Source organism: Anoplophora glabripennis, unplaced genomic scaffold, assembly GCF_000390285.2.
Source record: "Anoplophora glabripennis isolate ALB-LARVAE unplaced genomic scaffold, Agla_2.0 scaffold480, whole genome shotgun sequence".
NCBI lineage: Eukaryota > Metazoa > Arthropoda > Insecta > Coleoptera > Cerambycidae > Anoplophora > Anoplophora glabripennis.
The window spans coordinates 179,949-207,553 of NW_019416566.1; the positions used below are offsets into that span (position 1 = coordinate 179,949).

General features: G+C 31.2%; 1 protein-coding gene across 2 annotated transcripts in view; it reads right to left on the reverse strand.

Moving 5' to 3' along the window:
- Positions 1–5,127: 5,127 nt before the first annotated feature.
- The window catches only part of LOC108910086 (LON peptidase N-terminal domain and RING finger protein 2), a 63,140-nt gene continuing 40,662 nt past the window's right edge, over positions 5,128–27,605 (reverse strand). Inside the window, exons 2-7 of one of the 2 annotated variants that reach the window (XM_018714592.2) lie at positions 16,739–16,839; positions 15,181–15,349; positions 11,148–11,452; positions 10,822–11,088; positions 10,465–10,728; positions 5,128–6,817 (exon numbers count right to left, since the gene is read on the reverse strand). In XM_018714592.2, the coding sequence (XP_018570108.1) occupies positions 6,632–6,817; positions 10,465–10,728; positions 10,822–11,088; positions 11,148–11,452; positions 15,181–15,349; positions 16,739–16,839 (1,292 nt within the window). In that variant the 3' untranslated portion in view covers positions 5,128–6,631. Of the gene's footprint in view, positions 6,818–10,464; positions 10,729–10,821; positions 11,089–11,147; positions 11,456–15,180; positions 15,350–16,738; positions 16,840–27,605 lie in introns of both variants that reach the window. The other variant, XM_018714591.2, reaches the window with a different exon arrangement.

Genomic DNA, 27,605 nt, shown 5'->3' on the forward strand with positions numbered 1-27,605 from the left:
TTTTTTTTTTAAAGAAGCGTCTTTCCAAGAACTTTTAAAACCTGCTTTAAAAAATTTGATTTGATTGAATATTCACAAAGTTCAAATTGTTTATAAGTACAAAAATTCGACCAATACCATACGATTCACCCAAACCAAAACAGATACCGCCTGGTCTAGGAGGACCACCGTCCTGTTGAAAAATCAAATGATCTTCATCATACTCTGGAACATTTTCAATAATATCAGTCAAGGTAGGGTCATAGCGTCTTCCAGTAATTGCAAATACATTTGGCCAGTCAAATTACCAGGTAGAAATAAAGGACCCACCAGCCGGTCAGCGAAAATTCCAGCCCATACATTTAATTTTTCCGGTTAATGTGTATGCACCTCGTGGAAAACTCTTGGGTTTGAATCGGACCAATAGCGGCAATTGTGACGATTCGGAATATGCGCGAACGTTTCGAACAAAATCTTTATTCTTGTATGGAAGCGGGCGGTCATCAGTTTGAACATTTAATCAACTAAGTAGTAAGTAAGCAACTAAACATAATTTAAATTTTAAAATGTAATTTTTTTTCAAAGTATTGGGCGGAATTATAAAATTTATAGTCTGTTGTAAAGAGAATTGTAAGAGCTTTCAAAAGCTTGGGGGTAAAAGTGGCGGAGTCAAAAATACCAGCAAAGAATGTCCACCTTTTAATCTAAAATCGACGGGTCTGAGCGTTTTTCTACAATCATGACGCAGTTCCTAAAAATGGCTCTGTTTCGTTTTCATTTGGCCACCCTGTATATAGGAATTCTAATGAATATTGAGTTAAAATTAATTGTCTATTATTATATTTATTTAAAAATAATATTTTCTTGCAGATCATTAAATTTCTAAATTTCTCAAAATATTATCTCGATTCTCTAAATACACATTTTTTTTTAATTTAAAGACAATGCTATAATTTTTACGGTATAATATAATTTCTCTTGAAATTAGGATAAAACTCATTTTGGACTTCAGTTTCGGAGAATTGTTCCAACAAATATGTACGGCATTGCAATTTTCATTCTTTATGTTATATTTCTGACGAAAATGTGTAAATGCCGTATAGTATTAATGACCTAAAAATGTAGTAAAAATTTAATGAAAAATATCAGCTATGTAAAATCCACTAGTTAAAAATGTATGCCATTGGGTTTTTTTTATTTTTTTACTTATGAAAAGTCAATTACAGCCATAATATTTTGAATATAATATTTTTAGTTTATACCAAGGAATTTTCAAAATATTGTAAATTTTCACAATATATTTATTTGTTTTTTAATTCGCATTTTTAATTTGTACCATTAATTATAACCGGCCATGATTTAGTACGATAGTTTTTGGTTATATTTTATCAAAAAAGTGGTTATCATACACGAATTAATTATCTTATCGAAAAAAAAATAAAAATCATTTCCAAAATACAATTAATTGTTTATAAACATTTGCATTAAATCATTTTCAGATGGAATCGAAGCCGTACATTTTTTAATGACTTGAAACAATGGGGGCTAAAATAGAGGGTTGTGCCCTGCATTTTTAACCCCTGTATCAGCAGATACGTACGGCATCACTAAAAAAGTTATCTACGTATCAATCCGAAACTTGCAGTATAAATGCCGTACTATAGTAAATCACTAAAAACCGGGCCAAAATTTTCAGAAAATCAAAAATTTTCCTAGCTTCCGGTATTGCTATTTTTATACGGCATTAGGTCTATACTCCGCGGTCGAAATTATAGAGAGTGATTCATCGCTAGCTTTTGGACTAGTAAGAAAATCCATTGGCGTGTCTGCGTAAAAGGCAACAATATATTGAAAATAATGAAAAAAGATAATAAAACATAACATCTAATGTTTTTTACGGTTTGCTATAACGGGCACTTTGATCCATTTTAATTATTACAGCATTTTAAAACGTCCCAATTGTGTTTTTTTAATTTATAAATTTATTATAGCCATGGAATTAGACCCCTCGTCTACGCTTATGCTATGACGTTTCTCAGGACGGGTTAAATCAAGTCCGTTTACACCCACTAAAAAAGCATTTCCCTATTCCCTACCAAGTGCAAAAGACAGAGATAGAATATAGATCGACGTTCAGTGTAACTCAGTCTATAGACGATTATAGATTCTATCGATGTGCGTAGCGAGCGGCACAAAGATAAATAATATTGAACCGTATAAAAATCATTTTATATTTTATACGCATTATGGTAATAGTGTTTTTATATTATGTCTTAGTCATTCTTTATAATTTTGACCGCGAGGTATAGGTTAATTTTTTTTGTATAAACCACTCCCCTTGGTGGACAGGTATAGTGTACTCACCTGTACCAACAAGAATTGACGGCATAGTTTCTAAAGTTATTGTTATATGTGGTAATATTGATTTATAAGTACTTAATTCATGCTGGGTCAAATGACCCCTTGAAAATTTCCGATTTCCGATTGTCCCGAAATTCATGCAACAAAATTTGGTCATAGATTCTTAAGACAAATTTAAGGGACCAGTATTTTTTCTTTTTGCCAACTGGCCCCCTCTTTCGGAATTACAGCCCCCTGAAATCTGCCCCTAAGAAGTCTTTTTTATATCTCAAATCCATGTTGTATGAGAATCACTAAATTTGGTACACAGGGGTTTTATGACATATGAAATCTCACAGTGCTATTCTTTTTGGCGAGAAACCCCCTTAAGACACTTTTTCGTGGGTCCCCTTGTCTTTGGAATAAGAAAAATTTGGTCGCAAATTTGATTTCTTTTTTAAATTATTAGTTAGCTAGAAAGCCATTGAATTTAGAAACTTTTTTGTCTCTTGATATTTGTTTCGTAAAACGCAATGTTTTTGAGCAAAAAGGCGAATCACGATATGCATTCGATTACATTTTGACATTTTTCTCGAAAACATTGCGTTTTATGAAAAAAGTACAAAGAGACAAAAAGTTTCTAAATTTAATGGCTTTCTAGTGGACTGATAATTTTTAAGAAATTTAAATGTGCAATCAAATTTTGGCTCCAAAGACAAGGGGGGCCACGAAAAATGGTCTTAAGGGGGTTCCCCGCCAAAAAACGTAGCACCATCAGATTCCACATGTCATAAAACCCCTGTGTACCAAATTTAGTGATTCTCGTGCAACAAGGTTGAGATAAAAAAAAAGAGATTATTCTTAGGGGCGGACTTCAGGGGGCTGTAACTACGAAAGATGGGGCCACTTGGCAAAAATAAAAAATACGGGTCCCCCAAATTTGTCTTAAGAATCTATGACCAAATTTTGTTGCATGAATTTCGTGACACCCTGTATTTTACCAATTTAATTTTGTATTTCCGGAAGTTGTAATGTGCAATCAATTTAACACGACTTCATTTGAAAAACACTGAATACGTGGGCTCCTCGTAGCTTGCCCTTAAATCTGTAGTGTTTACAGCGGTGGTCATGCTTACTATCGCACAGCAGTCTAAGAGGGAGTGAGAGTAGAGCATATTTACTATGATGTTTGGCTTCTGTTTCGTCCGACTGTAACCAAATAATAGCTATTTACTGGGTTTTTTTCTTATTAAACTTAATTCGTTTAAGTGTGGTGTAAAATCTTGAATCTTGTTGCCTATGTACTGTTTCTTGTGTTTTTTAAAAGATTGTAAAAGTTCAAATTAGATTGTAGACAGACTTAGCACTTCAATTGAAAATTCAATGGTGCGAGAAATACCAAACTTTAATGAAAATGTAATTGAAAAGTTTATTTCGGACAAAAATAGAAAAATGGATTTTCACAAGAAAAAATAATGTTGGCACATTTTTACTAATTTCAATAGTACTTAAAATAAAACTATCCAATTAAGTATATTTCATTTTTTTTTTTTTTTTTCAATACTTTGTACATACTATAATTTTTCCGCCTTCTCTAGTATGGAAGTCAAGAGTTGCCACTGGATTCATGACATTTTATTTTGCATAGAAGAATTAATTGTATGATTTGTGGTTTAATTTGTTCAGAAGTTACAAATGTAAATTATACATTTTGTAGGTATCGCCATTTTCAACTACGAAATTCTATAAGGCGATGGTTTTAACTTTTAATGAACTTATTTTTGCTCAATTTAATTTTTTTCTGTTGGATTTCACATAAGTATTGTTTTTAGAAGGGGATATTAAGTAAGAATGCATTTATACCATATAATTTTATTTTTGAATTTGAATTATAACAATTATTTTTAAACCGATAAATATTAAATTAATATCACATTATAAAAAATAAATATGAACATGACATTAAATATTAAAAAACTAACTCGACAAATAATTTCCAAGGTATATGTGAAAAATGTGTATGAGATTACTTGAATTATAAAAATCCATACTCTTCATCAGATATTTACAACAAAATAAAAAAATATATCTAAACTAATTAAGGCTATATGAAAATAATTAGTTCATAGAAAAATAAATAAATTTTTGGTCATAGTCACTTCTATCTAAGAAAAATCACAATAAAAGGTTTATAAATAATTTAAACTTTCAGTGTACATCAATAAATCGGACCCTATATATCTACAGTATATAGTCAAAAATATTCTAGATAAAAATGATTGTACAAGATATATTAGAAAGGGGAATTGTTATAAAAAATTCCTTCTCATTAAATATATGTATCCCTGGCTGATCACAAAATTCATTATAAAAACAAAAAATGGCAATTAGTTTATAGTTAAAGTAAAAGCAATACATTTGCCTTGACAAATTTCGTTTACATACGGACATTTGAAACCGGGACGCTCTTACAAAATTTGAACAACTTTTTTTTTAATTGTAGAGGGGAGAAAAATGTACTTTAAGATCAAGTGTCATCTTTTTTATACAAAAACCAAGGCCTATCAGATCATTTTTGCAGAGTAAAAATTGAAGAAACCATATTAGCGATTTTTTTAGAAAAAATGTAAGTACGTCAGTGAATTAAGCGCCACTTAAATTGGGCTTGTACCAAATTCCATAAAAAAATATTGCATATTAATAGTTTTGCGGCAAAATAACAATTTATAAGATTCTAGTGATTTAGCCGAGTTATGGGGGATGAAAAAAAGAAAAACGACAGAAAAACAGATCCAGTTAATTGTTGACTTTTTGAAGTCAACAATATTTTATAACAAATGCAGCCACATTAAATTTTGGTTGCAAATAAAGCTTGAAGTGATTTAATTTGTAGGGCCATTATAACGTTTATAAATAAGTAGAAATCAATTATACCATTTGTCAAGTCAGGTTAAATTTTAACAGCATCTATTTTGGTCCCGCTAAATTTTAACATATTCGGTTAAAATAAACCCATTAAAATTTTTACAGAATACAGTATCGGGTTAAAACAATGGGAGGTTAAAATTTTAACTGTGGCCGTGACGTTAAAATTTAATCAAAAGCGTTACAGAATAGACCCGATTGTCAGTTATTTTTGACATTTTATTCCATGGCTTGCTTTGTCAGACGAAAAATTTCATAACAAATGTGATTTTTAATTTTGCCACAGATTTGAACACATTCATTTCAGAGGTCACTTAATCCAGTGGTGTACTCAGATTTTTTTACCTTCCAGAAATAATCTAGTAGACCTTGGTTTTTGTACAAAAAGGATGACATTTGGTCCTAAAGTATACTTTTCTCCCCTCTACAATTCAAAAAAAAATTGGTCAAAATCGCCCTGTAAATAAAATTTCGAGGGTGTCCCGGTTTCAAATGGGTCACACTGTATGTATCATGTGCAATTCCATCTGCTAAAATTTGAAGGAATCTGACACAGCACTATTCAGTTCATTTGCTTCTATTTTGAAAAATGGAATAAAAAGCAACAAATTTAAGGATAAATCATTATTTAAAATAGTCTTAATCACAGATGACACAAACATTTCACTACTACAACTATAATTTTTATCGGTGACTTTTAGCACCATTTATGTAATGATTTATGATTACAAGCATTGTTTAATGTACATAATTTCTCAAAATAGGATTCTTAAATTGCCCGATTTAATCATATGGTACATATATATTGTAGAAAACTATGACGGCAGAATAAATTTTGCTGGATGGTACAATACACAAAAATATATATTTTGTCAAGGATACATTTATTTGTGTATATGACGAGTTAAGTAAATTCTCTTTCATCAAAATAACATTTATTCAATTGGAAAAAATTTACTAGAATATAGTACAGTTATACGCAAATAAACGTGTTCTTTTTTCAAAACTTAAGACAATATTTTTTCAGTGAAATTCAAATACGCTTTTATCTATGAGAAATTTAAGATCATAAATAATTGAATGTAGATTAGGAAGTTAATAAAAAGTTATATTGTACCTGTTATATAAACTCATTTACTTAACTTTGATAAGTTTTACTTTGACGATAACAAAACATTATAAAGAATATTAGGGTCTCGTATTGATACACAATAATTTAATTACATCTTCCTCACGACTTGTAAAACTTATCACAATTATGACTCCATCATAGATTTCACAACATTAATATAATGCAATTATATAAGAATAAATAAGTGCTCTAAATAGTGTTGTTTTGATCAAAATAAATAGTATGTATGAAATAACCTCCAAAAAGAAAGAGGAATCAATTTTCGCTAAATGGCATTTCAAAGGCCTGTTCACTCTCAGCACATGAATCCAATGAGTCTTCCTCCTGAGAACATGCCACTGTGTTTCTTTCCAGGGCCTTCATTCGGATATTCATGTGTTCAAACATTTTATCGATTGCACGGAGTCTTTTTTCCAGGCTTGTGGTGCTCAGAAATCCAACCTTAAAATTAAAATTTAACAATTAGGACAAAATTATGTTTTTACAAAAGCATATACTGTATTTTTTCAAAGAACAGGTGCTTTATTGTTACATTCAAATTACTATGACATTTGTGAAGTGACAGTTTATACAAAAAATGTTCCTTAGTTATTTAAATTAGGAAGATTATAAGGGAACACGAGTTGTTTTTGGCCTTTGATATAAAGTTCCGATCATAAAAACCCCAACAGATGGTTTGTTTGTCTGTTTTTGTCTGCTTTTAATTCTTTTGTTTAGCATTTCAGATATGTGTGTAGATGGAGTAAAAGCGCAATGTGGATAGTGATGTCACCCATAGGCAAGGAAGGTAAAAGGCCATAAGCATCCTGTCACGCCCACCCGCACCCTTACCTTTCCCCCAAAAAGGCAAAAACTGCCCTAAAGGGGAGTTAAACGCGAATATAACCAATTCCCTCACCAACATCTACTTTATCACCCATTTTTAAGGGGGTGCGGATGGCATGACCATATGTTAGTGGGCTTTATCTCCTTTGAACTGGGTAATGAAGTACCTGTGGCCAGTGGAATACAGGGTGAGTCAGAAAGAATGGGTCAACAATAAGCTGGAGATACTAAACACCAAAATATTATGTTAAAAATCTAAAAGAACATTCAATAAACGTTCATAAAAAATGTATTCTTGTTTAGGTCACCTAACTTTATCGGTTTCTAAGTTATTTGTATTTAATAGTTTCAATGTATGTATTTTGTGGTGATTTTTTATTCTCAGAAATTGGTAATAGTAATAATAACAAAACTTAAATGAAATGCTGGAAGTGTCCACCACCTACCTCAATACATTTTACTATACACTCTTTTAAATGTCCCTGAATATTAAACAAAATGTCCCTATTATTTTTAAATGCATTCACGGCTACTTGTATTTTCTGCCGCAACTCCTCAACAGAATTAATTTCTTCACGATACACCACGTCCTTCAAGTTTTACCATACTGAGAAGTCCAGAGGGTTTAAGTCTGGACTTTTCGGAGGCCAACGAAATTCACTCCCACGGCCAACCCACCGATGAGGAAAATGTTCATTTAAATACTATCGTACTGGCAAGGCAAAATGTGGTGGTGTACCATCGTGCATAAACTACATACTCTCTCTTAAAGCGAGTGGTACATCATCTAGAAGCTCGTTTATATTATGTTGAAGAAAGTTTAAATAATGAGGTCCAGTTAGATTGGTTAGATTGGGATTCAAAAGGTCCTATGAAAAAAACAGAAATTAAACTACACCAAATATTCACCTTAAGCTCATGCTGAAAAGGTCTTTCTTTTACAGCATGTGGATTTTCGGAATCCCGCAAATGATTGTTCTTCCAATTGAAAACTTCCCGTCTAGTAAATGTTGCCTCATCGGTAAATAGAATCTTATTGAGGAAATCTGGGTTTTCCATTTGCATATTTTGTACAAACTAAGCAAATTGTAGGCGAGCTGGTAAATCTTGAGGCAATAACTGCTGAACCGGAGTAGAATGATATAGATGGAGCATTTGTTTTTGCAAAATTCTACAAATGGACGATTGGCTTACCCCCATTGCCGCACTTAACTGACGCGTACTCAACCGAAATTTTCCGAAACACGAATTAAAATTTCCTCTTCTTCGTCGACTGTGATAGATTTTGGAGATCATGGTTACTTTTTGGTTGAAAAAATCCCGATTTGCCTAAGCGGTTGTAAAGATTTCTGAATAGTTTATAATTAGGTTGCAATCTATTTGGGTATGTGTTAATATCTTCGGGCCATCGCATGTCCATTAAAATTAACCTGGGCAAAAACACAAATCATATCAAGCACCTCACTGTTTGAAAAATTATTATGTCGTGGCATTTTTTGATCACTAGCGAATAATAAATCACACGCATGCAAAATAGGTACAGTAATATTTATTGACATGAAATTTTGACACAAGCCTACTTAGAAAAGAAATAGCAATATCAACGCCTGAAAGAAAATCACCACAAAATATGTTGAAACTTTTAAATGCAAATAACTCAGAAACGTTCTTTTAGATTTTTAACTTTTTCTAAGCATAAGCATAAGATCAACAGATTAAAAAAATATGTTTTGATTTACCTAAATAATACAGTGAAACAAGCGCCCTCTAGGAGCAACGTCAAAATAAGCTTCAAATTCGTAATTCTCATACCAAAAAACCCAACACTACCAAATCTCAGAGTCATGCTATCAAAACTTTTTTAATTATTGAGAAATTTCAGAATAAAATTTAAACTCTGAACACCTTGTATTTCGTAAACCGGCTACATTCGTATAAGGCATGATAAGTTCAAACACAATATTTTGGTGTCTAGTCTCTCCAGCTTAGTATTGACCCATTCTTTCTGACTCACCCTGTATATGTATTTAATCCCTATTGGAGGCAGTTTTTGACTGGTTTGGGGTTAAGAGGGTGCAGGTGCGTGACAGTATGTTCATGTGTTCATGGGCTTTGCCTTTCTTGCGAATGAGTGACATCACTGTCCACATTGCGTTTTTACTCCATCTACATACATGTCTAAAATGCTATTAAAAAAGGAGTAAAAGTGACCAAACACAGACAAACAAACTAACATAAAAAATAACTCCACAGCAATTTTCGATTTTGACAGAAACCACTTTTTAGTGCAATTAGACAACGCCCGAAATGCTTTGAAATGTTCGTTTGGAAGTGGAGGAAATATTTTATTATTGTATGGAAGCGGAAAGAAACCAATTCTACCATTTAATAAAATAATATTCATTGATATTTTGTATTCTTTAAGTTTAGTGATGATTTTATTATTGCCATATCCAAACCAAAATTTTAAAATTCATAATAATATGTTGTCGTGAGCAGAATTGAAAATGCTTTAAAATGAGATGTCACTCAACTGTAGGTTAAAGTTTAAGGGTATTTTATGAACGGGTAGCTTCCAAGACACCAAAACTTACGCCATCATGTGTTCCCCTTGAAAAGAAAATTGACGTGTTTCAGGTTGTTTTTTGTTTTTTTTTTTTAATTACGATAACCTTACGAACACCCTGTATTTCGAAACTTTCATCCCGATTATTAATGTATTTAAAAAAAATCACATTACTCATAAATAAATAGTTCTCTTTTCCATAAGAAAGTGAAAATAACAAAAGATATCTTAAAAGTTAGTCAATAAAAAAATATATAAAATGAGATAGGTAATTTAAATTCAAAATGTATTTGAAAAAAATGGAATTTATTTTGTAGTTTCCAGAAAAAATTCTGTATAAAATTCATTCATGTTTCATAGACTGGAGTGGTTAGCTCGTCTGTATCTTTTACAATGTCGAATATTTTATTCCTAGCTATTACCTTTAGAAAATTATTAAAAGTTTTCTGAAAAATTTAAAGAATTATTGTATCTAATAATACACTGTGGTTACATAACTTCAAAATTGTAAAACCATTTCCATTTCCAATTAAGCATAAGTTAGTGTAATTGGATCGTCATTTTCTACTTATCTACTAATTATTTGAGGTCGGAGTAAATGAGTAACTATGGGCATTATAACAATAATTGCATAGTGACTTAAGTGACTGCAATAAGTACGAATATTATTTTTATCGCTAACTCAGTACTTTCTTACCTGTAACTGTGAACTGAGCGGCAAAATTGGCATCAACCACCATGTCCATGAAGGCCCATCAGGTAGACTGAGCCAGTTTTTTTCAACATTGGGCATTTGACCGATGAGCCTCTCCACCTCTGCCAGCACTTTTGGTTTCAAAGATCTTATCCATTTTGAAGCTTTAGAGTAAACTTTTTCATGTAACGCCAACAATTCTGGAACCTTTTCAGCAAGTACCACACTATCTTTGACGTATTGAACTTTCGCAGTGTCATATCCATCCTACAACAGAAAATGTAACGTGAAAACCAATTTTTAACTTGTCAATTATTACAAAACTGTTTGAAGAGTATGGAAAATTTAACATTTGCTGACCTGTTCATTTCTGCTAATAACTTTGAACCTCTTCACACCGACAGTGGTCAAAATGTATCTTCCATCTCCCAAATTAACGGCATCTTTCACCTCTAGAATGGTCCCGAATTGTACGAACTTATTTCCATTGGATTCCTTACTAGCCATTGCAAATCGTTTTGTTGGAGATTGAAGACACCTTCGTGCTAAAAGCCTGTATCTCGGTTCACAAACGTATAAGGGGCAGGCTACACCAGGAAAAGCATTAGTGCACACAAAAACAGGAATCTGTAAAATTGTTTAAATTAGAACTAATTCTAGGAGTAATTAATTTGCTTCAAACTCACATCAGAACTTCTCTCCAAAATAACACTTTCCTTCAAATTTACCGACACTCTTTCCTTGAAGTCTTTGGGGACCAGAAACTGAATGGCTTGTTGCAACACGACTGTCGAACCTCTGGAATAGTCCCTTACATTCAGAGTTGCCATACACAAAGGGCACGACAATCGGTGGTCCAAAACCCTGGTCAGGCATCCTCTACAGAAGGTGTGACCGCAATCGGTTGTGACAGGATCCAAAAGACATCGACTGCATAGGATGCATTCTAGGTCAGTTACAGTTATGCAATCCCAGCTATTTTTTAAGGCTTCTTCTGTAATCAAACGAAGGGGGTTGGAGGATAATCTTGTTTAGATGTTAAACTAACATTGGATATTTGATGTTTCAAATTTTGCAAGAATTAACGCATGATATTTTAATTGGCTGCACTGATAATTTAAACAAACTAAATTAAAAAATACAAGTGCAATTCTCTAGGAAAAACTAAGTCTAGAATCTAGAAGGGTTATAATTAAAATAGATTTAATTTAAACGTTTAGTCATATTTATTTAGCTGCTATTATATCTACAAGGTGTTCCAATTAAAACTTCCCACTTGGAAAATCGGAATTAAAAAAACATCTGAGACATGGCGATTTTTTTTTCAAGGGGGACACGTGATGGCGTAAGTTTTGGTGTCTTGAAAGCTACTCCTTAGGCAGGGGAGTAAAATGCCCTTAAACTTTAAATGGCACCCTATGTTGAGTGACAGGTTACCTCATTTTAAAGCTTTTTCAATTCTGCTCACGATGACATACAACTTTTTAAATTTTGGATATGACATTAAAATCATCACTTAAAGAACAAAATATCAATGAATGAAAGAATGTTATTTTTTTAAATGTTCAAATTGGTTTCCCTCCGCTTCTATACAATAATAAAATCTAAAATGCTTCGAAATGTTCTTCGGAAGTGGAGAAAAGATTTTATTATTGTATGGAAGCTGAGCAGGAAAGACAATTTAAGCATGTAATAAAATAACATCCTTTCATTAGTTGATCTTATTCTTTAAGTGATTTTATTGTCACATCCAAATCAGAATTTAAAAAGTCGTACGTCGTCGTGAGCAGAATTGATAACATTTTAAAATGAGGTGTAACTCAACATAGTGTGTCATTTAAAGTTTAAGGGTATTCTACTCCCCTGCCTAACGGGTAGCTTCCAAGACACCAAAACTTACGCCATCACGTGCCCCCCTTGAAAATAAAATCGACGTGTCTGTTTTTTTTCTAATTCTGATATTTTCGAGATGGGAAGTTTTAATTGGAACACCCTGTATATGTATGTATCAAAACATTTTCAATCTACATCTTTTCCAGATGTATTTCAATTTAATTTCAGGAAAGTTAAACTTAGAATTCTGACTTTATGCTTAAATACTTTTAGTCCACAGTACAGACCCCCTCTGGAAAGTTGATTACCACATACTTTGTAACTCCTGAGGGGCATCCTTTTGACGAGTCTACCACATTTTTCCTCTGCGACTTTTCTCGATTCCTCCGCTTTTCCACTCGGAAAAGTCCATAAACATGGCAATTTCCCGGGGTCTTGAAAACTCAAGACCACATCTTTTATTTTTAGCTTAAGTAACTGGAAATTTTGTTGCAAATGCCGATTTAAATTTGTCCGACAGAAATTCCTCCGACATTGACGTGTCTACCGGTCGAAACATGCCAAAATAACAGGGTATTGAAAATCAATTACCACATAGGTAATTTTTAGTAAAATTAATTGTAAATAATTAATTCAGTCAAAAAGTATTGTTGTCCGACAAATTTCAAGCCGCGTTTTTTCAGTCCGACAGCTGGAAATCGGAATTTTCACGGGGTATGAAAAATCGATTACCACATATCTAATTTTCATTTTTTCCACTTTTAAATTTACTGTACAAAATAGTGATATAAGTGTCCGACGATTTAATGTCCGCAAATTATTAAAAAATCAATAAATCAATAAACGTGATGAAATTTAATTTTTTCACTCCAAAAATTTCATATTTATAAATGGTTATTAATTATTATTATGTAAATTATTATTTGTTTCAAATAAATAATTATAATATTGCTTATTTTATGCTTAAAAATTTAAAAGTTATAAACAAATGAAGTTATTTTTGAGGCGATTAATACGATCTTAGTGCATAATGCATTATTTCTAAATAAATTAATATTATACTTGATATAAAAATCCTTTTTTCTCTTTCAAGTTTTCATTCGCGTTTGTTATTTTTCTTTACAAAAATTTTCCTATTTTTCTAAAAGAAAATCCCAAAACTTTTGTGCATAATTTTTTTACACCATACATACTTTTTTGAAATCGTTTAATTCTTTTCTCGATATTTATTTGGCTAAATTGAGCATATAGAGATTTACAATTACAAGAATAAAACGAAAAATATATACAGGGTGTTTCAGAAAGACCTCCCGTAAATAAAGGGGGTGATAGTACGACAAAAAATGAAAATTTTTTCTTATGAACTATATGTCTATCTTCTCTTGTTTTCGAGACACAGAGAGACAAAATAAAATTCTTTAAATAACATTTTTATGAAAATTTCCAAACGGTGCGAAATAGTTTTATGAAATTTGGTAGTCCGGGGTTTTTAAGGGTGCCAAATACGCTAGTCTAATTATTTTTTGTATATTTCATAGAGGGCGCTAGTTATGCTACATTCTTATTACATTTTAAGTTCTATTTTTTTAAGGTTCGGTTTTTTACCATTCGGGGTCCAATTTCTATTGTACAATTTCATTTTCTAAAAATAATGTACTCTTGTTAGAACTTCCTAATGTGGACGATTTTCGAGAAAAAATGCTTTTAATTAAACTCTTACAATATTACACTATAAAATTAGTGACTTTTCTCAAAGCAAATTTCATAAAAATATTTCGCACCGTTCGGAAATTTTCATAAAAATGTTATTTAAAAAAATTTTTTTTGTCGCTCTGTATCTCGAAAACAAGAGGATAGACATATAGTTCATATGACAAAAAATTCTTATTTTTTGTCGTCCTCACCCCCTGTATTTACGGGAGGTCTTTCTGAAACACCCTGTATTGTATATTTATATGGAATTTTGCTTAATACATGAAAATACCTTATTAGAAATTATAAATACATGTGCACATTTTTTACGAAATTTTTTTCATCATTTTTTGTCGGACTGACGATTTGCGGATATATTTTTGTCGGACATTACAATTTTTGCTTATAAAAAACACTTTTCTATCGTGTGTTATTTTTGTCCGACATGTGGTAATCGATTTTTCATACCCCGTGAAAATTCCGATTTCCAGCTGTCGGACTGAAAAAACGCGGCTTGAAATTTGTCGGACAACAATACTTTTTGACTGAATTAATTATTTACAATTAATTTTACTAAAAATTACCTATGCGGTAATTGATTTTCAATACCCTGTTATTTTGGCATATTTCGACCGGTAGACACGTCAATGCCGGAAGAATTTCTGTCGGACAAATTTAAATCCGCATTTGCAACAAAATTTCCAGTTACTTAAGCCAAAAATAAAAGATGTGGTCTTGACTTTTCAAAACCCCGGAAAATTGCCATGTTTCCGAGTGGAAAAACGGAGGAATCGAGAAAAGTCGCAGAGGAAAAATGTGGTAGACTCGTCAAAAGGATGCGCCTCAGGAGTTATAAACTATGCGGTAATCAACTTTCCAGGGGGGAGCTGTACTGTGGACTATTTGATTTAAAAATGAAATACAATTTACAATTCTAAATTAAATTTAATTTCAGAATGTTCTGTACATTCTGAAATACAATTGACACTTTATAAAATATATACACGGGGTGTCCCAGAAATAAGGTCCAACATTTTGACCAAATATTATATTAAAAAAAATACTCGGCAAGGGTCGTTATTTCTTTCGATGAGTGGTCATAATCTTGGCCTCTTATCTAGGACACCTTGTGTATAATATAATAATAAAAACATCAAATTTTGCACAAGACCAAGCTTGAAAGTATTGACTCACCTTTTATATCGTCTACTTCTTTAAAAATATTTTCTAACGTTTCTTGAAAGTAATCACAATTTTCTGTATTTTCTTTAAGCGGGCTATTATAAAAATGACTGTTCCTTAATATTCGACTTTCATTTTTATACCTTGGAATTTTTTCCTTGTGGTAGCGAAAATCAATTATCTGGAAAAACAAATAAGCATTAGGTACATTTATGCGTTTCTTCTATTTAGTGCTGTTTATACAAAAAACATTTATAAATAGTCGTGTGTTACTGCAAAAATATTCATATGGATGATTTAAAAAATAAACAATGTATTATTATCTTATTTTGACGGCCCACTAAGTGACATTATATAGAATATTTTTAGAAAACGCATATAAAAATAGTCTATATTTTAGGTAGGTGTTTGTTTTGTTACGTTAATCCTTAGTTTCTATATTCGACTGAAAAATAATTGGAGTTGTTACATATAAAGCAGAAGAACAGTAGGAATAATTGATCAGAAACTTATGCAGGTGATTACAAATATTGCGAGATGTTTAAAACTAACAAAACTCAAGGAAAGTTAATATTTTAAAATAACTCGTACCACATTTATGGTTCTTCGCAAAATTATTAAACGCTAATAGCAGTATAGTTCCAAACAGATTCTATTGAGTAGCTGGGCTACTGAAAATTATTTTTAAACAGGAAAATAAAACTGATATCTTTGAATAGTAAGAAAGTTTCTATTTCTAATATTATTCTTGAGGATGCTTTAGAGTTTGATGTGACAATCATAAGTATCTATCATAAAATACAACAAAAAGAAACAAAAAATAACATAATTTTGTAAAGTCCATCTAAGAAATCTTTAGACTGGAACAACAACCTACATAAGGCCTAAAGGCAGAAAAATATTTAGTTCCGAAATTTCTCAATTAATTGGAAAGTGTGTTGGTTTTATCATTTATTTCGTGTTTTACATACGAAATGCAATAAATTGATTTTCACAAAAGAAAGTTTAATTTAATCTTATTTAGTTTGTTTTTATCGCTTTATTGGATAACATAATATAAAATAATAGACGTTTTTACTATTGAAAAAAATGTCAAAGTTGTAATAGAACTAATTGTGTTCCTGCGATTGTTAAACAAAAAATTAATGAGCTTTATTAAAAAAAAATGTTTGCATCCATTGGTTAAATTTGTAGGAACGTGTCAAGTGAAAAAAAAACAGATAAATAAAATATAAAACAAATCACTGAAACATTACCGGAAGCTGTTTAAAAAAATCTCTTAAAAACTACAAATTGTAATTAAATAAGCCGATTTTTCGAAATTTGTTAAAAAAATTGCAGAAGGATTATGATCTGCAATTTTAAGAAAGCTATAGTTTCCAAATATGGATGTGCTTACGGTCTATTAAAAAAAAATGTTTGAATTTGACTTGTGTGCCTGTATATCTATAAAGTATGTCAAAAAATAACAAAATAACACAAATAGTTTCTTAGATTGTAGGTGACATTACGTTAATTTTTTTAACTTTGGTATAATACACATTAATAAAAACAAAATATTTATTGTTACCTTATGCATATTGTTATTTATTTGAAGACCAGCATATCCTGACCTGAGATGGTACCTTGGCTCTAAACCCAAAATGTCAGCTGCTTCAGGCACTACACAATCTGGAAAAAAATACGAAGATTCATGTAAAAATTGATTAAATCGAATTATTTCATCTCGATAATTGTTATTAAATTGTTTAAAAATTTACAGAAAGCACGTAAGGAAGAAAGAGTGTATTTATATTCAGTTTTGTAGGTATATGTTACCGAATAGTAAGTATTTAAATATTCCAGCAGTTCTGTCAATGGCAAGTTAAAAGCACAGTGCATTTACGTAACTCCGTAACAGTATACAATTATGTACAAAACCAATCACGTTTTATAAGGAATATAACTAAACTTATTATATATTGAAATTCAATCGTGTATATTTAACTTGTGTATGTAACACAATAATGTAACACACTTTATTATTTTTCTTATTCCAACCGACAGGCTGTTAATTAAATACGTGTTTTAAGGAGTTACATAAATTGTTTATTTTATACCCAGCTGCTGGGTTACAAATCCTAGCGACTATTATTCATATACTTAGATAAACACATTCCATTATCGTCCAATTTTTAATGGGAGTTTTAATTTTATATCAGTTCCCCCAAATAATGTGTCAATATTACCTCTATCGCTGGTAAGGATCTTCAAGATCATAAAATATTAATCTGGAATGTTTTATGTATTTTTATGAATGTTTACATTGTTAAATAATGAAATGTTGACAGAACTTAAATCTACAGGGTGATTCATAAACGATAACCAATGAAACCTCGTATTCTTTGGAGAATTTTAATGGGACTCTTTCGTATAAAGTTTTTATCTAGGACGCTTTGTTAAAACGATTCAGTGTTAAACTGAAAAAAAATATTTTAGATTTTTTTAATTATGTAATTTAAAAACTAGTAAGTGAAATAATTCGAAATGTGGCACATGAATTTATATAAACATTGTTCAAAATCTGAGGCTTTTTCCTAAAATTTAGTTGCTCCAGTGGCGGAGATACAGGGTATCGGTAGCATATTTTTCTAAATAAAATATATTCGTCTTTCAATTTTCTACAAATTACCTCTCTCTTATGTTTTTCGAAAAAAGCCTGATTTTCGAGTAAAACTCAAAAAACGAAATGAGAACACACTTCATATTCGAATAAAATTACATAGTAGGCTGCGATAGCAACTTTGACATTCTGAACAGTTAGAAGAAAGAATAAATAATGTTTTTCATCAGATTCAAGCAACAATAGATTTAGAACAAATTTCATTTTCGTTATTAAGAAGAATAATTTCTTTATTCGAATAAATAACCGAATGATTAGTGTTTGTCATGTCACAAAGCTAAAAGATTAAAAATAAATACTCTCCGAGAAAATTAACAATTCTCATTACTTTTTGATCAAACCTTATAGATTTCCTAGCTTCTAGTTTACTGGTTAGTTTTAGTCGCATCGCTGTAATATTTGAACATCAATGGATTGACGTCCGCTATTTTATTGTTGAAATGTGCAGGGGAAGGCAGTAGAAAAGGTGTCTCATCTCGTGAGTCAATTTTTTTCATTAGCAACATTGTTGTTTTTTTAAACAATTTGGGTCGAAAATCAGGTTTCCCAATAGGTATATTGGAAAAACCACTAATTTTAGAGGAGAATGTTCAGCAGGCGAAATATGCGCAATAAAAATATCTACAAAATGATTAAAGATTAAAGTCGAATAAATTGTTTAAAAGTTTAAAAAACGCATTTTTTTAATTATCCATAACTTGGTTGTTATTTGTTGGAATTTTATAAATATGTCTAAAAGTTGTGAGTTTTATTGTTCTTCAAAACTGTGCGAAAGATGAGCGCTGTGGGCCCAATAGTTTTTGCAAAATTCTATTTTTTATCCCGTCAAGGTCAACAATGCATAACTTCAACCTTCTGTTTCTCCGAAAGTTAATAACAAAAAAGGGTTTATAAAGTCGATTTTTAAAGCTTAAAACCTAACTTAGCTTTGTATTTAAATGGAATTTTGATTTATTCCCAGGAGCCCTTTTGATTTTTACAGAGGCGCTGTGATTTTTTGAAAAAAAGTATCTAGTCTCCAAAAGGATGTAGGAACATTTAAATAGTTGTTTTTTAATTCACACTTTTTATAATTAAATATTATCCATGGTGTTGGAGATAATCTAAATGTTTATAAAAAAAAAAGTGGTAAAGAAAGACTATTTTTTAAAGTAAAATCTCTTGGGAATTTTTAGAGATTTACCAACTTTACGATTTTGATATATGTATGTTTTAACGAATATTTGATCTTATGACAATTTCTTGATTTCAGTGGGCTAAGCATATTCAATGCAAAACTGCAGGTAATTTTTTAAGGACAGTTTTTAACTAAGTCAAACCATTTTCAGCCTCAAAGCAATATTCAACATTGACAATGTATATTATATAAACGGCAAAATGGTACTTGCAACAGTTCGAATAATGTCTATTATTCAAAGTAAACTTATTTGTATTAATATATTATAACGATGTAACTGTACAGTAAAATAGCGTTCCAAAATGTAAATCATGAAAGATCTAGAAGTGACGGGAAACACGTGAATACCTAGCTGCCTATACATTATTAATACCTATTTTGCATTATTAAAAAAATTACCGTTAAAGTGTAATTTGAAGTATTTATTATGTACCTATTCTATATTGAAATATTCAATATTGAAAACCACCTCGGCAGTATTTAATAACTTTTTTTAAAACACTTCTAAATAAATAAATAGGACTCCGAACAAATTTAAATTTGTTACGAGTACATGTGTTGCCAAGAATTTTTCAAATTCGATGTCTACGTATCCGTGAGAATAAATTTATGAATTTAGTTTGCAGGTAATTCTACTCCTACACATAGACTGCGTTTATTACTAACAACTACCTATACAGGGTGTTTCAAATCTAGTGCGATAACATTACATTCTCTGAAAATGTTACAGAGAGGAACATGGCTAAATTAGATTATTGAAATGTTTAATATAATAATACGTATTTGAAGAGAAATAAAGCATTTACTTCGATTTATTTAAAAACCTGTAGATGATAAATAGGAAACACAATCTTAAGGCCATATTCATTTTTCTATTCGAATATGAATTCAGATTTTCAGTGTGCGCTATTGGAATTCTCATTTTGCGACTCCAATGAAGAATAAGTGAAGATGGATACTCCTTACATGTTGACCAAGCTCATCCTACCGTAAATGGCACAGAAAAGGTATAATCCGTAAAAAACTAGGAGGCGAACGCTAAAATGACATTTACTGGCATTGTTGTAGGTATTCTTTTTTGTTTTCCAGGCATACATGATTAGTCAAAATACGTCTGTTATCAATTAGGCGACCGGGCGCTAATAGTGCGGTATTGACTAATATTTTGATGCTTTTTCTGTAATACATGTTTCACAAAAGTAAACTTTATACAGGGTGGGCCATTAGTGCGAGGAAGTAAAATAACTCCCTTGTTATTCATCATCAGAAAAAAAGTTTATATAAAAGTTGTACAGAATCAAAAAAGGACAAAATTAATTTGAAACCACAGGGCGATGAGTAAAAACGGGACATGCCAAATATTACATTTTTTAAATGGAAGACCCTGTATATTTCTAAATATGGATTTCCGAGAATATATGGCAATATAAACGGTTTAACATTTTAGTGCGGGGTTGCCAAGTAATGTAGAAAATTCTTCGAATTTTGGAAAAAAACATGACCTCGAAGAAGTTGTATTAACTTTCAACTGCTAACACTTGGAGCTAAAATATTTGACAGAGTTATAGGCAAATGTTAGACAAAGGCTCATATATTAGCTAATATCGATATTTTATACAGGATATTTTTTATAATACGATCATTTTAAGAAAGGTCAAACTTGATTTTCTAAAATTTTTCAAATGGGCCACCCTGTATTTTATTGTTCTATTTTATTCACATATCAGTCCACTTCAACTTTTATTAAGTATGTTCTACATCTAAAGTTAGATAAGCAACATTTCTGGAAAAATCTAATTTTTATTATTTTCGGTCGCACGAAATGGCTTTGGAAAAAACTGTAACATTATAGTGTCAACTTGTCAGTTCATAATTTATAATTCCATTTTGAGTTAATTTTATTAGTTAATATTTATTTGTAGTATTCTATAAAATAATATAATTAAGTTTTTTTTCAGAAATGTTGCTATATCTTAAAAACTAACGATTTTAGATATAGAACATACTTAATAAAAGTTGAAGTGGACCCATATGTAAATAAAATAGAACAATAAAATAAGGGTGTTCCATTTGAAAAATTTTAGAAAATCAAATTAAATTAAATTAAACCTTCTAAAAATGATCGTATTATAAAAAAATACCCTGTATAAAATATCGATATTAGCTAATATAGGAGTCTTTGCCTAACATTTGCCTATAACTCTGTCAAATATTTTTGCTCCAAGTATTAGTAAGTAGTTGAAAGTTAATACAACTTCTTCGAGGTCATGTTTTTTCCAAAATTCGAATAATTTTCTACATAACTTGGCAACCCCGCACTAAAATGATAAACTGTTTATATTGCCAAATATAGAATTTTCTCGGAAATCCATATGTTTAAAAATATACAGGGTGTATATCGTTGAATTCAGAATAGAAATCTAAACAATAATAAAGCTGTAAATTCATAGAATACAACTCCAATATTTGCACTTTCAGCCTGTAAAAAATACTATTCTTTACATAACTATAAAGTTAGCAAAGCTTGCAATGCGATTTAGTGATTTTGCAGAGAGCAGAAACAAACCGACAAAATTAATGCCTGGCTCACTTACTGAGAACAATAAGCACTGAAATGTTTTTGGCGAGCAGAAGAGCCTGAGATAAATGTATCTAACCTCATTATCGGTACGACTGTTTGTTTTAAAAAGTAAAACCTTTGTGCGGCTCGAAACAAAGGATTGATCTATGAACGTAAGCCAGATTTCAAAGGAAAATTAAGGGAACGTAACACTTTAATTTTCATTTTCAAAAATAAACAAAAGTGGATAATTGTAGACATAATTATAAGACAATGTTATGGTTATATTACACTGATACAAATTTTATATCTATGTGAATTTCCGCAATTTTTGTGAGTGTATGTTCTAATTTATTTATGAAATATTACAAAATTTAAATCAAAAAGAAAAACATTAGGTTTCTGAAGATGTTTGGCGTAGATCCAAAATTAGTTACTTAGTAACAATGCTCCCCCAGTATCTCCTCCACTGGCAGACATATCTGTATGCAAATTGGGACAATTTTTCGTTAGATATATTTGAGTAAATATATTTTTTAGTTTCAACTTCCTTGTAACTCGAAAACAAGTTTCTTTGGATCCTGGTTCATTAAACTTTTCCGACATAAATTGATTTTATAGAAATAACCTTATTAAGTTGTGACACGGTATGAGAAAATCCTGTTATGTACACGGTGATAACGCAACAGGATGTCAAAAATAAATTTGTGTCCAAATTTAAGAACTTTTCTTATATTTCCCTTTGAAGACCCTTGTGTTAAATTTTTCAAAACAATTTTGCATGCCCAAGAAATTACTTGATACAACTTTTTCGTTCAGCCTATAAAGCTGAAAATTAAAAATTATTTTTTGTTTATAACTCCTGAACTATATTTTCAAGCTCAATCAGATGTGTGGTCTATATAATATTAAAGAATGTCCTTTTTATCCCATAAATAAATCCACAAAATAAATAGTTTTAGAGAAATTTTCTATTTTAGTGAACACTGCACTATAACTGGCGCCTCCGCTATTTTAATACATAGTTGCAAACGTGCAAACATTTTTATCATTATAAAATTTTATTTTTTTATTTACCTTAACCCTCAAAAGTCACACTTGGAGTGGATCACCTTAAAGGTCACACTAGTGATTGGGATTTTCACCTTTATGTCTTCTTTATTTGTCAACGAAAACAGCTTATTTATACCAAAACCGGGGTGAATTTTCCGAGAAATCGAATGATGTAATTAGGTTTGAAAAAAAAATTGTTGATAAAAAATGCGATTGAAAAAAAGTTTTTCGAAAAATTACTTTTTTAAATTCCTATTTTATTATAAATAATGGCTAGAGAAAAAGTAGAAAAGGGATTTTGAAGTTCAAAATCTATATTTTTAAGAAAAAAATGTACCATAAATATTGAAAATGTTACAATTAAACTATTAATGAAAGAAATGACTGAAAAATTATTATTAACAATAACTCTATTCGATAGGTAAAATGAAGTGAAAAAAATTGGAAATTTGCATTCCAATTCACTTTATTTCTAGATTATATGATATAAATTCCGCCATACATTTGCCCACACGAAAGTCACAGCCTGTATACTTAGAAGCTTCAAAAGGGAGTTATTGACTCTTTTAGTGTGACGTCATATATTTAGGCAACCCGCAACAAATTGTCATAGTTGAAATTGTACAGAACTTCAAATTACCTAATTTATTTTTACAAGGATTGAGAAGTATTTAAGAACAAACAACGTGTTTAGTAAAATAGACACTAATGTGCTTAAAACTTACAAAAAACGATAAAAAAGAATATTCCTAAATTTAAATAAAGTAAAAATTTTACATTAGCCGTGTTATTCATAATGCGCATGCTCGGAAAGAATAGCCTCGTATGCAGGTGAGATCTTGTTGATAATGTTATCGCTGTCATCATTAGTGTATTTTCTCTTGTTTAATCTTGGCATTTTCTAGTTCTACCAAGTATTTTTTATTGTTTTTCTGGGTGCTCTGCTGTGTCAGTCTGTTTATCGAGTGTTTTTTTTTCTTCAAGTGGTTTATTATAGACGTACTTTTAACCTTAGCCAAACTTTACACCCTGTTGCTAGGCTACTTCGCTTACATGAAATTATCTATAATGTTCTATAAATTAAAAAATATAAATTCTATAATTCTTTTAGTTTGTCACTTAGGGTTTGAAACTTCTTAAATATTTCTAATATTGTTAGAATATCGCGATATTTAAGATCATGACAAAGAAGACATTTTTTTGGTACTTAACGTCAAAAGGAAATAAGGTTGAAAATCGATCTAGTAAAAATACTGAGAAATTCTTCATGACAATGTGTACTATGGGGTTGCCTATTATTTGGCGTATGTGACGTCACTACTAAAAAGGTCTATTACGATCTACTATTCAAACTACCTAATTACAAATTAACACTACTGCGGGTAAAACCATTAAATATTTATTATACCTACCGTGCAAATGTATTATTATAATTGGACATAAAAATGATTTACTTTGCAGATACATTAAAATANGATGAAGAGAACAATCAATCCTTTATTTTTCAAACGTTGTTGCATGATAGTTGTTACGATCTCAATTGGAACCGCATAAATACATTTAACTCATAAATTCTACGGAATCCATAGATGTCCAGAAAAATTTAGCCTTGTCTCGTCTAGGTATACTATATTCCGAGCTATATTACCATATAATTACCACACGATTGTCAAGTTTTTTATGTTTAAAGTATGTCGTAAAATATCTAAAAATTTATAATTATAATCAGGATAATCGCTTAATTTATCTCGAATCATGTTTAAAGTAGGAACTTTATTTTCTTTATACATATTATAAATTATGAGCCGCATTACATCCGGTAAAATCGTCAATTTTCTTTAATTTTGTATTTTTCCGTTTCCTCTTTGTACCGTGATCAATCCTTCTTTAATTACGCGATAAATTGGCCTTTTATAGATATCTTAGTTAATTCGTTAATCCGTTTCCTAACATTTTTATCACATTGTTCAATATTTTCAATTTTCAAACATTCATGTATTTAATATAATATGTTGACTTTGTACGTGTAAATCTTTGTTTTTAAACTCTGAGTTTGTTTCAATGCTTTCGACAAAAACCGGTTCCACTATTTGGGGATTTTCCCGAGTTATTTCGTTATTCTCCGCTTCAAAGAGTCCCCAGAGAGCTACGCTAAATTACTAGATAATTACATATAACATTTATTTTAATAACTTTTACTCTTTACTGGTTACGATATGAACAAATAATAATATCAACTAATAAATAATAATACGTATTATACTAGCAACAGTAACAACATACCCCGCCAAGCAATGCTCTGCACTGCACTGGCAAAGCGGCAAAGCTAAGTGAACCCGTGTACCATACAAAAAAATTATTTACGGCCTAGTGGACCAATACAGCTTTGCTTTGATGACCAGCGCAGCGCGCCGCCGTCATTTCTACATCAGGCAGACTAGTTTACCAATACCGGACTCGCCGAATTGCTATTAGAGTATAAATTACGAGACACATCATGGTCAAAGCATAGGAAGAAATTTCAGGAGAAGTGCATACGGTCCTGTGCTTTAAGATTTACAGGTTCCAATTGACATCGTAACAACTATACACCCTGTTAATACGTAGATCTACGAAACTGTTTACTAAGTACTGTAATTTTAAAGCTTTCTCCGGACACTGCCAATATTTTTTTATTTGGCATTCATTCGATTTTTATTTATATCTGTTGTCTCAGTTTTCTACGGAGTCGGCTGGATTAGAGACTACCCTTAAAAATCTCGTCTAAGATGGTTTCATCCTTCACGATAATTATTCTCGATGTAACGGCCAAGCGATTCGGACAAAAAAAAAACCAATGGCAGCGGACGGCCGTTTGGCCGCCATCCGTCATCGTTGCGTGCGTCTGGGAATGCCAAGACGTGTGGGAATGACCTGTTGGCATTGAAATGCATAGCCAACTGCATCAAAAATACATCCCGAGCGGCTCTGTCAATGGAACCGACGGAGAAAACGACATTTTTTTCTTGTTATTTTTAGTCGGGCACGACCTATCCTACGCTGATGACGTCGACGAGCACTCACCCGACAATTGATAATCCGCAAAACCGTCGTCTTTTAAGTGTACTTTATACTCGCACCATCAAGTGCTGAAGAACGATTGCGTAACGCGAACTTGTACTGCGAGTCTGCCTCCTTGTTTTATTTGCTTTTACGGGAAGTAAATGAAAGGTTTAAGGCAAGTAAACGGGGATTAGTGGTTCTATTGTGAACTGGTCGTAAACATTTACAAAAATAAAGGAGAAAAGGTTGCAGATCGTTGGTTTTAGAAGGTCACGGTAATGAAATATGATGCGAAATGAAGAAATTGTATTTTTCTTAATAGATACATACAGCCTGTATACAGGATGTAACAGTTTTTTCCTTGATAACTTTGGGAGTAGAAAGAAAAGTGAAAATAAATTGACTTTTTTATACAGGGTGTTTCTTTTAATGCTGCAAAATATTTTAATATGCAATTCCTTGCCAAAAAGTAAAGTCTTCTGTATGAAATTATTTTGAAAAATATCTGCTATTGTAGTTACACCCCTTTAGGTTAAAATTCAGTACGTTTGGCATACGTCTTTATTTATAAATACAGAGTGTTTTTAAATGAAATAGCAAAAATGGTACTAGTGAATGTAGAGCCAAAAATAAGGCTATTGAAGTAAAAATACCTTATATGAAAGTTGCACCCCTGAAGCGATATACCCTCTTAATTGCGCAACTTTTTTACCTCTTGTAATTTTTCGATAAAACCGAGTTTTTTAGTAAAAAAAATATATGCGTCATCGTTCACTAAAGGGGTAATTACGAAAACTTGTCAAAATAAAGTATGCGGATGTCACAACAAATAAATTGTTATTTATCATATTAATAAATTGGATTGAAGTACAGGGTGTTCGAGAATTTTGTTTCCTCATTTACAGGAATGAATCCATGCATAAAAATTATGCTTTCCAAGAATATTAAGTCAGCCATCGAATTATCAGTTATAATATCACAAGAGCATAGAAAATGTTCGATTATACTTCCGAGTCACGAGACGTATTCTGCGAAACACGACGACAGCGTAGCTGGAGTGGTGTTTTAAGGATATACGTCGAGTGAGGAGGTTAGTATAATCGAATATTTTCGTTTGCTCGAGTGGTATTCGATACGATTACATAATGAATTAATTTTTTCTGACGTTTATTGACAAATGTTAAAACTATCGTTACCATGACATAGTTCACATTGTTGGAGGAGGCGAAACACCAAAACGGTTATACCACGTCGTCAAGAGTATAATCGCTTATCAATACATAGTAACTACGTAAAATTTGTAATTGCTATTGGCTAAATTTCTAATGAATTATATAATCGTAGGAACGTTCTTTTCATAGATCAAAAATCCAGGGGCGTATTCTGTGGCCAAAAGTAAAGTTTTTTTTGTTATATAAATGTGGGGTCAGACATAGTCCAGCTACAGCGCACACTGGGATTTTTGAGTTTTTTTTTCTAAAATACTCGTAAAGACTTGTACTTTCATGCCCAAGTGCTATAAATTTGATTTGGGTCATATCGACTGATTTTTAAGAGGTTAGGTTGCCAAATTTCAATTTTTTTTTTATTTTCAGAGAATAAAACGGGTGAGGGTGAGAGAGCACTAGGGCTAATGTTTTGAGGGAAAGATATACCTAGTGAAGATATGAGATGGTATCCGTTTGATTTGGGTCATATTGATTGAGTTAAAGTTGGTTGTGATAAGAGCTACTCCCGGAATTTTTGCACGTGTTTGCGCTGCAGTTTCAAGAAGATCTGAAGCAAGGATTTTGGTTGATGGTGGCCATTTCCAACATTTGTTATAATAAATCATAGTAAAGTAATTCGATTGTTAATTAATTATTTTGTTATTATTTTAAGTAATGTAATGAGTATCGTAAAAATGCACTTGATTAAATAAATCAATTTTGTTGTTAATCAGT